This window comes from Puma concolor, chromosome B2 (genome assembly GCF_028749965.1).
Source record: "Puma concolor isolate L17-30 chromosome B2, mPumCon1.1.hap2, whole genome shotgun sequence".
Lineage (NCBI taxonomy): Eukaryota > Metazoa > Chordata > Mammalia > Carnivora > Felidae > Puma > Puma concolor.
The window spans coordinates 66462982-66475113 of record NC_141671.1 but is presented as its reverse complement, the minus strand read 5'-3'; the positions used below and the strand labels follow the sequence as shown (position 1 = coordinate 66475113).

The 12132-nt window shown below is 35.8% G+C and overlaps 1 protein-coding gene across 47 annotated transcripts in view; it reads right to left on the bottom strand.

Moving 5' to 3' along the window:
- RIMS1 (regulating synaptic membrane exocytosis 1) overlaps positions 1 to 12132 on the bottom strand; it is a 493071-nt gene that overhangs the window by 193254 nt on the left and 287685 nt on the right. For 3 of the 47 annotated variants that reach the window (XM_025925568.2, XM_025925574.2, XM_025925575.2), the window contains exon 1: positions 3627 to 4080. The exons of 24 other annotated variants lie outside the window; for them this stretch is intronic. In XM_025925568.2, the coding sequence (XP_025781353.1) occupies positions 3627 to 3681 (55 nt within the window). In that variant the 5' untranslated portion in view covers positions 3682 to 4080. Of the gene's footprint in view, positions 1 to 3626; positions 4081 to 6921; positions 7309 to 12132 lie in introns of those variants that run through there. 20 more of the 47 variants (XM_025925565.2, XM_025925570.2, XM_086707216.1 and 17 more) reach the window with 16 other exon arrangements.

The window sequence follows — 12132 nt, the reverse complement described above, 5'->3', positions numbered from 1 at the left end:
TAGTTTCCAGAATTATCTTCTCTTGCAGGTCCTCAGCCTCAGCAGTATGCTTTCATTAAGAACCCTATTTAAGCTAGACACTTAGGAAATCAAGAAACCATACTCAAAGAAAATGAAGTTTATGACTACATGCAGAGAGCAAAGAAATTCATCTCAGAAAGCACTTTTATGAGCTTTCAGGACGTTAATGAATCATATTTGAAAAGACTTTCATATCAATAGACAAAGAAAATACTATATACAGATGTGCTAATATCTCTTTCCTGATGAGTGTCTTAAACAACTTTGAAGACATTGACTAAAAAAGAAAATATAGAAAAAAAACTTTGTGTAATCTAAATAAACTATTAGAAAACATAATCTCGGAATTAAAGTGAAACTTCAAAGTGGATAAAACAATCGTTCCAATTTGGACTTGCTTAGAAGTTAAGAATAAGCTTCAAGGGCTAAGCATTCTTTAAAGATGGTAAAACAAACAAACAAACAAACAAACATTGCAAGGCTAACAGTTTCTTGTTACCACATAAAAGTTCAAAAGCTATTAATAAGTCTAAAATATCTGACAGATATTATACTATTGAAAATATGTTTGTTAGAGCCCACAACTGTTACAACCAATATCCCCGCATTACTGAAGTCAGCTTTGCAATTTGTTCAATATTTACAGTTTGTCAGAATAAGAAATTTATCCTCCTGGTCTTTAAAACCCACAGCTCACATAAAACCTTCCTTGAAACTAGGAAGGTTTACAGAAACTAGGCATTTAAATTTTTTGGTTGTGTTTCTGCAATGAATTGACCAACTCATTATATGACAATTACCTTCTTAAAGACAAAAGATGGCCTACTTGAAGCTGGCTATCCAAAATCTAAACCCATTTCACTAGCCTCCCATTTATTGGTGTGAAGCTGAATAGAGTAATAATCTTTTTGATTATTAATATTACTATAGATAATTAGTAATTCTTCACTGGTTTCTATATTTTTATAATTGAACATGCCACTTTCTAATCTTCATGGCCTTAGAAAATTGAGAAGAAGAAATATTTATTTCATTTATTTTTGACTCTCCTCCCAGTCACCTTGTTACCTCCTAATTGGATCTGGCTTTCCCTGGAGGCCACCTCAGTGGGAAGATGGCATCTTGAAGGGGCCTGCTGTGCTCAGTCTGTCTCAGTGTCACCATCAAGGCCTCTCTGTCTCTGGGGCTGCTTTGATTTGCCCTCTGTTAAGACATGCTCTCAGAGGCCACAGGTCACAGAGTGACTGCAGGCACAGGAAGGAGTAGGGACCCCAGAAACCAACCCTCCCCCTGACATGCTCCCACCATGTCCCATCCCCTCATTGCTACATGGTTGCTGTTGTGATTGAAGTTTGTATATTAAAGGGTTTTTATAATATGTTTTTGATTGATCTAAAAATAAAAAGCATTTCATCTAGGGAAAAAATTGTCTAAAAGGTATAAAAATTGCCTGCTTTGGACATTTCTCTAGGTCTCAGTCTCATTATTGGGTCTCAGGCACATGTAATTAAACTTTATTTTTTGTTTTATTTTTTCTCCTGTTAATCTGTCTCATGTCACTTTAATTATTGGATAAGCTAGAAGAATTATGAATGGTAAAGAAATTTTTTTTCTCCACAACACTCCAGAATTACTCGGAATATATACTTGCTGTTCACAGAGATTAATTTTGTCTTTGGTTTCCAAATGACTTCCATCACTTCTGTAACATAATATTCCTAAGGGCCATTCACAGACAATGCTTCCAAATGAAAGTATCTCCTTCTCCTGAAGAGCTTTTTAACCATGGGTTAATAACGAAGAGTATCACAAAGTTTGAAGAGAACTGAGTGGGCAACCTTCTGTATGATAATCACTTCACTAATGAAGTTATTCCCCTCATACATATATTTGTAGAAACTATAAGCGCAAATAAACTGGTTCCCCAGAGCTAGATAGAGAAATCAATCACATTATTTTCCTCTCATCTCTCAGATGCAAATGTATGGGAGCATGAACCGTCACTGCTTCAGTCTTCCTCTCAAATTAGTGGATGTCTGTCATTAAGAAGACACAGTAAGTATGACCATGAACATGAAATTCATGATCTTTATCAAGTAGCAACAACAGCCACTCTGCAAGTACATGCCTCAGTTTACGATAAAATCCTCTATCCTCTAGAAAGAACAGGTTTAATTTGTCACGAATGTTAACTAGAATTTGATAGACAGCAATATGATTCATACTTTTGCAAGCAGAAGGTGCCTGGTTGCTTCTTTTCCATTTGCCTCTGATCTCTTGGATTTTAAGCTTGTCCTCAGCACAAAGTGGACCTCCTGAAAGTCATCTGCTGGGAAGAGCATGCAGGCGCTTTCCTTAGCTGCTCTCAGCAGTACTTGCTGTACCTGAGAGGGAGCAGAGGAGTAGCCAGGAGAGCTCGTGTCCCTGGCAGGCTTTCAGAGAGCCCCAGTGCCTCTGCATCCAGGACCTTATCCTGCTGCTGCACAACTCGAGATGCCTCTTTCCTCCCTCCACGACCACCCCCACCAAAGGACTACAGTCTAACAGCAAGTGCCCTCAGGACATTTCAAACCTGCCCAATGCCAATTTGGCAAAATAGTAACAATGAAGCCAACAGATTTACCCGTTTAATTTAAAAGAGTCATAATCTCCCTTCCGAAAAGCCTCAGCTGCTAAAACACTGAAAAGAAAAAAAAAAAAAAAAAAAAAAAAAAAAAAAAAAAGCTCTATTCCCTCCCTGTATTAAGAAAAATGTATACTTTTAAAAATTTAGTAACAATGTCTTTTTATACACAGAAATCATCATCAGACGATCCTGAGGACCTGAAAAACATTGTTTTTCTCCCACCGATAACAGTAGTCTTTTTTCAAACTGGCAGAATGGAAACAAGGGCCAGGAGGGGTTAGTTAACTCTGTCGCCCCAAGGTCACACATCCAAATCTCTGACCCAAAAGACTGTATTTTCCTTTCCTTCTTTCTCTCTGGGCTTTCTTTCCCTTTATCTGGACAGTTCTCCTTTTAGTCCACAGCTTAATGTCACAGAAACACTGGCAATCCATGCTGTGCTCTAAAATTCAGGACTGTCGACCAAGAGAAACCAGGCCTTGGCAGCCTTTGTCTAAACACTTCAAAATAACAATCTATACAGAAACTGGTATCTTTCTATTTTTAAGAAGATTAAGTTCTGAAGCTTTCTAATTTTAGTGAAATTAAGTAAACAGGAAAAACAACTGCCTTTAGGCAATCAGAAATGGAAAATATGTACTTTCTGAATGAACTGTATATTATATACATATAAAGTTGAAAGTTATATATATATCAAGTTGAAAGTTAAATACTAAATTTAGATAATTTAACGTACACTTCAGATAGTCATTTAAAACATGAAACATGAAAATAACTTCATATAATGCAACTCGATGATCACCATTGTATTCTAAAATGATGATACATTTGTGTAACTGCCGTGTTAAAAGTAAACTATTCCTTATTCTATATTTATAAAATCTACATGAAGCATTTTAATATCTTACTCTTGGGATAATTAAACAATATATTCCATTAATTTTACATTTATGTATAAGATTAATATAGGTTAGTTTACCTGTTCCTGAGTGCAACGTATGAAGTAGTAGAAACTGCAGAAACCCAGCAAACATAACAGCAGCATAGGAGTGGTTAAATAAATGCTACTGGCATCAAATCACTAAATTCTAGCTAGCAAAAGCAGCAAATCCACAACACAATAAAAAATCCACAAAAAATGCAAAAGACATTTTAAATAAAATTCCCTATGGTCCTTGCATTCTAAATCAAAACCAAAAAAAGCCTGCAGTGTCCAACATTATACAACGGTGACACTAAACAAGGCCATAAGTGCTGCTGTCATCAAAACAGATCTCTGCAGTGTACAGATTCTCATTGATTACCGCATTAATCTATAGTGTTCTCTGCTATACGAAAGAGGTTTCCACTGTAGCAAACACCAAAGCTCTGGTAGGTCCATAATTAACCATTTCCTGAAACAATGCACAGAAGATGTTACCTTCCTGTAGGCAGAGACACGAAATGAAACAAAATGCTGTGGTCCCTTAAAACTAGCACAGGGAGAAAAGACTCGGGCATATGCTTGAAGAGCTCCTCCTATTATCCCCCCAGTGACATTGCACTGAGATATTCATGGACTAAGATAACAAAGTCAAGCCTTGCTGGCTTGTGGGCCACAGAAAACTCACCTGAAATGATCTGGTCCCATTATCAATCACTGGCAATGGTTTTGCCACGCTCTGTGTAACAGATCATTTCCCCTGCAGTTTCCCTGAGAGATCTTACTCAGTCCAATGACAACAACTGGCACCAGGAGGCATAAACCAGGAGTACAGGAGTCATTATTGAGAACACAGACAAAAGTGTTCCTGTATATCCAGCCTAGAGCTAATAGTGGCTCAACTCCAGGGGACAAAAGACAACTCCAAATAGGCTTTGTCGGCGGGGGGGAGTGGGGCTCGTATTATATTCAACGCTTTAAAAGATGTAGGTTTTTGATCCCTGTAGATTCACAACTCATAGTCTTTGTCACAACTTACAGATATTTCTCACTGAGACAGAATCATTATCCTCTGTTAGGTCACTACACTCACTTTATCATCCCCATATCATGTATTACAGAACTGAAAACTAGAGGCAGACTGCTTCTAGTTTGTTTTAAAAATTAAATGATCAAACGATAATAGAAGAATTAAGAACCATCTTTCATTTATTTAAAGTAAACTCACTGTGTTAAATGAAAATATATATACTTGTCAAAAATAATTGATAAAAAAAAGTTAACACTGAACCATGGATCATCTCACTATCACCAAATCAACTGCCAAATATCAGTCTCACACAAATCAGCAAATGCGAATGTTTTCTTCCCCTGAAGAGAACATGACTTTAGCCTCTATTTAGAATCTTTGGTTTTTCTTTATCTCAAACTTGCAACTGGCTTAAGTTAAAGACTGGCCAAATTGTTGCTGAGAAAAGAGAAAGGGAAATAAATATTATTTGAATGATTGTTATGTGCCAAATATTGTGCTGTGTTAATTTTACTTACTACATGGAATTCTCGTAGATATATGGCAAAATCAATATTACTTACCCTTTATTGCTGATGAAGCTCAGAAAAGCTAATTAACTTGCCCAAGGTCACATGGTTTTTAAGGAGGAAAGTTGGAATTTGGACTTGACTTTGTCTGACTTGAAAGTCCATGCAAAAGCTTTTCAATACAACATGGTATATATGAGCCACTGTAATTATTTTGACAGATTACCTCAAAGTTAAAAGTGCCAGTGACTTGGTGTGGAAAACCACAGTGATGCAGGAGGGGCCTACAATCATCTACCTCTATTTTCTACATCTGGAGTCAGACAGATCTGCTGGCCCAGCAAGCACACTGAAGAGAACATATGGAAGGAGAGTCAAACTTTCAACAACCAATTTACCAATCTCCTCTAGGTATAAGTGGTACTATATAATTCTATTTCACTGAAATGTAAAAATCTATGATCTTATAGACCTATGTACGCTAAGTCAACTGAATTAAAATATTTTAATTCACTGCATGTGAATTTCTTTGTTGTACTTTCTTTGAGGTATTTCTTTGTTGTATTTTCTATTTCTTTTTTTTTTCTGAGTTATTAACTGGTAAAAATGTACTGCAAATTATAAAGTTGTTTTGAATGCTACTGGTCTAATATTTTTCTCTTATTCCATGTCATGAATTGATACTAATTTGGTATAATTATCTTTGATTCCCTAAAGTGCCTCCATAAGAAATTTATCAAATGGTAACAAATTGTATTTCTAACAAAAGATACTTGGAAAACCAAATAAGGTCTCCGAAATGATGTACATAGCTTTCATAATTACAGAGTTAAAATACAGAATCAATGTGAGAAGGGGCTGATGACTTTATTTTAAAATACCCTTCCACTTATTTCTGAGTACCACATACTTGGATATTCTATGATAGAAACAAGTGTCAGTCACTGAGGACACTGTCCACAAATAAGTAGAAAAAAATCCTTCCATTTTCATCTTGTCAATTCAGAAATTTATATTAACAATATTTACTTATTTAAAGCATTTCTGTCACTCTGTCCATTTTGAACCACCATATCCCACCTTGGGGTTATATATTTCATACCCTCCCACTCGGCTGTGATTCCACAGCCTTTCAAAGACCAGCAGACTGATTTCCCTAGAGAGAGAACACATAAAACCTAACATCAATTGTAATTTTGAGCCAGCTTCACATACACCATTTGACCTTGTGATACCATGGCCCACGTCAAGGCTTGTGTGTTTGTGGAAGGGTTTCAGCTCTTTTCAAGAACCCAGGATCCATTGTTTTGAAAAAGTGACTCAAACTTCCTATATTTGCATTGAACTATCCACTAATGGTGAATTTAATTTGTTAAACATTTCTCACTCTCTGTATTAGCATGAGGTAGCAAAGCATGGAATACACTGACCACCAAACAAAACTCACGCACAATTAAACAGCTTGCTATTCCTCTTCCTTATTTTCAGAGAATACTGACATTCTCATCTTTACATCTTTTTGGGGTTGGCTATTATGCCAAAAAATAAATCACAAATGTGATTCATCATCTTACAATCTTTAGGGCTATGTTGCAAATATAATCATCGCTTTTCAGAGAAAAATAATGAAGATAAAGTTGGTATCTAGAAACTTTGCTTTGTTGAGAAAATGGAACAAAATCACTCTACACCTGACACACACAGAATGGGAATATTTATACTGAAAATATAGATACAGAGGGTGTGTTAAATATGTTTGTGTCCAATTCTTAAATATAATGAATTCCCATGCCCCAAACTCATTGTTGCTTACCAGCACCTGTTCCTCCGGCCTCGACTGTTCCCTCTTCGGAATCAACAGACCTCACTTCTTCCCACCCTTCTGAAGAGATGGGTTTCCCAGGTGCACACATGACAGCAACTTGTAAAGAAATTCAGCCTGGGGATTTTCAGCTGTGCTTTTAAACAAATTCAAGATATTATCTAAGAAGAGCATAAAGTGCCTCCACCACTCTGCTTACATCATTGAACATCAGCAACAACCCATGGGTCAGGAGCAGCAGAAAATGGAAACTGAAAGAAAATATTGGTGTAAGAAAATCGCTTTGTATGACTGACGTAGGTCATTGCAGGCACTGTGCAGCTATGCAAAGGACTGCTTGGATAAAATACTGTACCCAAGCCTCAGTGGGCCTGGTGGTGTGGAGACTGGTAGCATTTACCGAGGAGAAGCATATTGACATCTCTGTTGGGTTTTAACCAGATCCACAGGATTCAGGAAATAAGCTCTCTGCCAGATGACACTATGCTCCTAGCCATTCCTTCTGTTTACTTATCTTCCAAATTGCTCTAACTAGTGGCCTTTCTCCTGCTGGGAGCTTATTTGTGGAGAGGGCTAAATAAAGGGTTTTTATGACAACAAAATGGCCATTGGCCCATAGGATGATTTCTTAAAACATAACTCTTCTGCTTTTTGTTTAGTACTATTCAAATCAATTAAATGTGAGTTTCTTATTATTATATCTTTGATTTCTGAAGAAAAATTTTTGTTTCTTCTGAAGAAATATTTGAAATTAGGCTATCTTTGTACATATGCACATTTTCTTTATATAGTATTTTCCTCCCATTTACATAAACTATTAAAGGTAGATTCTCTCTTCCTATTGTGGTATTTTCCAAGCAGAGGCAAACACTTTTAAATATAATATATGTATGTATGTGTATATATATATACATACATACATACACACACACACACACACACATACACACACATACATGGGTTTATATGGGGTTTTTTATATGGTTTTTTTTTCCCTACTATATGGGACCTGCATTTCCAGACTATGAAGAACTATATCTTCTTTTAGATGGAATGCATACTCCTACTTTATGGGGGAGCAGGGGAAGGAACTGTATTTTTCCTCTATCATAACACAGTCTTTTCATTAACACAAACAGGTCTATGTATTTTACTTTTAGCATATTACTCTTCAAGTAATCATTACTTTTTTAAATTTTAATACAGAGAATGCTGTAAATAGTAAAAATAAGGTATATACATGTATTTCACATTTCCTAAAGCATATTCATGTACTTCAAAACAAATCTGAGAAGTGACCATAACACTCTAAGAGAATCAACCATCTATAGAAACAGGCATGGAAGTATATACCAAGACTGACTTGTCTAGAAACTAAATTCCTAAATCACAATGTAAGGCTTCTACTTCACCAAATTTTTTTATTTCCAAGTTAAATTTCAGTACTAATAGAAAAGCCAGAAAGTACAGATTACAATCAAGTGACAATACTATTAACGTTGAAATAGGAATCACATAAAATATCCTGGAAAATATGGGTTTTTCTTTTCCTCTACAGTCCTAGTAACTGATGAAAAAAAAATCTGATTTCAAACCACAAATCTCTTACAAGTGCACTTTGAAGTAATAATCAATACTGTATTGAAGATCTAAGTTCTATATAATACATGTTAAGGAGAGTGGAACTGAAATACAATACGGTAAATACAGATTATTTCCTAACTCTCCTCAAATACTTACAAACATTGAAAAACATCTGTACTCAACTATAGCTGACTGTATGTAATTCCTCAGCTGGTCACAATCATACCTTATAAAAAACAAGATATATCTCCACATAGACAAATATATCAAGTAATTTAAAAAATGAGAATATCTAGATCATAAACTCTTCATGGGATATTCATAAAGCATCTGATTTTCTGTAGGACTACAGACTTAAGACTGTCCAGGTAAAAATAACATGTTGTTACCATATTGAACAGCTTTATCTGTTTTGTGTGCCACACTGCATTATATTAATATGTTGGCATTTAAGATCAACGGCAGGACAAACTCTGGGCAGAAGAGGGTAAATACATTATCTTTCAGTCTATACATGTGTAAACTCTATGTGCTTTAAGTAAAATGAAGGTTCTTAATCTTTGCAACCAGTAGCAGAATACAGTATTTGTGAAAAGTTATGGCATAAACACAAGTTCAGGCTCAATGAACCTCTTCTGAGACATTTTCATAGACTAAAAAATCCACGTGGATATCTTCATTGTTTTTCACAATGGACCCTTCAGGTCCAAACAGGAATGTTCCATATTGGACTTAATTTTATTATTTCTCAAAGTTTTGTTGATACACACACACACACACACACACACACACACACACACACATACACTCATAATTTCTTTTACCTAGCAAAAATTCTGAACACTGCATATACTAATTATTAAAGAGAAAAAAGAAACAGACGAGGTCTCTTCCTTGAAGGTTTATTATCCCCATATTACAGAAGAAGAATCTGAGGCTTAGATATGATAAGTGACATACCTAATCAGTGGCACAGTAAGACTTTTAATTTAAAAGTAACAGTAATATAGGCGCCTGGGTGGTTCAGTTGGTTAAGCATCTGACTCTTGATCTTGGCTCAGGTGATGATCTCATATTTCATGAGTTCAGAGCCCCACCTCAGTCTCTGTGCTGACAGTGTGGAACCTGCTTAAGATCCTCTCTCTCCCTCTCTGCCCCTCCCCTGCTCATGCTCTCTCTCTCTCTCTCAAAATGATAATAATAATAATAATAATAATAATAACAACAATAATAAAAATAACAGTAATAATCAAAGCTAATCTTGCTTTAGTTCACAACATCCTTAAGTCTGGGAACTAACTTTTACCTAATATCTAGTACAAGACTATTCTTGGTGGTTCATGATTGAGGCAAATAAATCGACACCGAGTAAAATGCACAGGATGCTATAGGCTGAGGTCTATAGAGTCTTCATGAGACTCTAGCAGGGCTCTGCCATGCCTTGACCTCAGAACACCAGTTTATAGAGATGTTAATGGATGGTTCAGGATGAAAGGTACCCTAGTCAAATGTATTTAGGACACACTTTGTATTGTATTATTTTCTAGAACAATCACAATGCACATTACCTATAAAGGTGGTGAGAAGTCCTTAGAGAAATTCTGGCCAAAGTTAGCATTGGCCCAATTTATTTGAACACAAAAACTTATGTTTGGCAGCACACTTATTAAAACTATTATTGCTTTGCAAAAATACTAGATGGGAGTGCAATGCTGCATAAATGATACTATTTCTTTTTATTTGTTAAGATACTGTAAGGAAAAAGGGAAGTACTGAATTCTATTTTATAGATTCAGAGTTGATTTTCAGGACCATGTTCTTTGTTTGGGTAGTTTCTGTAATAATAAGCACTGTTCCATGTCCTGCTTTGTCACTGGGATATCTGTGATTCTGCTGTCACAAAGCACCAACTCAGCTATCTCCTTCCTGACCCACATGGATATGCTTCTGGATCAAGGTCTTCAATTTATTCAATTCTATTTAATCACCCTGAAGCAACTATTCTGAAGGATTCTAAGCTAAAATAAAACAAACAACATTAAACAAAACACAAAGTCCAAATGACATATTCTGGGAAATCCTAATTGTATATATATAGACACAGAATAAACCAATATTCAAAATACAACTAGGAGACTTTATGGAGTAACAAAAAAGGTAAGCTCTAAAGACATGAGAATGAATAAAATACAGATGGTCCCTGACTTACAATGGCTCAACTTACAGTTTTTCAACTTTATGATGGTACGAAAGCAATATGCATTCAATAGAAACTACAGCTCGAATTTTGAATTTTGATCTTTTTCTGGGCTAGCAATATGAGGTATAATATCATCTTATGATGCCGGGCAGCAGTAAGCCACAGATTATAGTCAGCCATGTGATCACAAGTGTAAACAACTGATAGACTTATAACAATCTGTACCCAAGCATTTTTTTTTTTACTTAAGTACAACATTAAATTGAGATATTTAACACTTTATTATAAAATAGGCTTTGTGTTAGATGATTTTTCCCAACTGTATGGTAATGTAAGTGTTCTGAGCATGCGTAACATTGACTAAGCTAAGCTATGATGTTCAGTAGGTTAGGTATTATGTGCATTTTCAACTTAATATTTTTAACTTATGATGGGTTCATTGGGACATAACCCGATCCTAAGTAAAGGAAAAACTGTATTAGGATTTCGGAAATTAATATATTTAATTAAGTTTTTTTTTTCCCCAGGATGGAGAGCTACTTTCATACTTGCAACTTCCTGAGTCATAAGGCTACAACCTATCTTGTATCAGGATTTATAGGTTTCCTACAATGGTGTGTTGGATACTAGAAGAAACTCTGGATATAAAGTGCCTAGTCTGAGAAAATCTGGAAGGTTAAAAATACTCAAAGAATTAGCTGCTATCAAGGGGCCCTGAATTCCAAAGCACTCTGAAATTCAATTATTCTGAAATTCTGAAATACAGATGTGGGAATTACTGCTTTCAAATTGTGGTAATGAAACCATTTACAATATAAATGAATATAAGCATCCTATGAACGTTGCCATTCTTTGTCTCACAGTATGATAGAGGACAAGCATGTATGTAAAGGATCTTTCAAGGAGAATTGACCGGTACAACCTGCCTTGATCTGTGTTGTCTTCTAAGCTAGGGAGACCTAGGTCTCCCAGACCCTGAACCAACTACATGAAGAAACAGTTGATGCTGGGTATGGAATAAAGGGGATCAGAATAGCACATATGTCAAAATATCAGAGAGTGGCAGGATATAGGGCACAGTGAGGTAGGGAACACTTCAGAGAAGATCTTTTTAAGGAGATGAGGGGAAAAGATGAGTGAGTGATGAAAGAGAGATTAAAGAGAGAAATAGAAGGTAAAGGTAGGTCAGTATTAAGGATAATGATTACTTTGTAAACCTGATCCACCTACCACAGAATGTTTCTCCAATGTAAACCCTCTGACTGATCCTACACATTTTCTATAGGAGACCTGACAAAATAGGACAACAGGAAATTGAGTGCTTCTCATGGTGCTGAGATATTTAAAGAATAACCAAAAGTTGGCCATTTCAGCCTAAAGTCTGCACAAATGCTTTAGCCATTACTGCATTTCTCTGT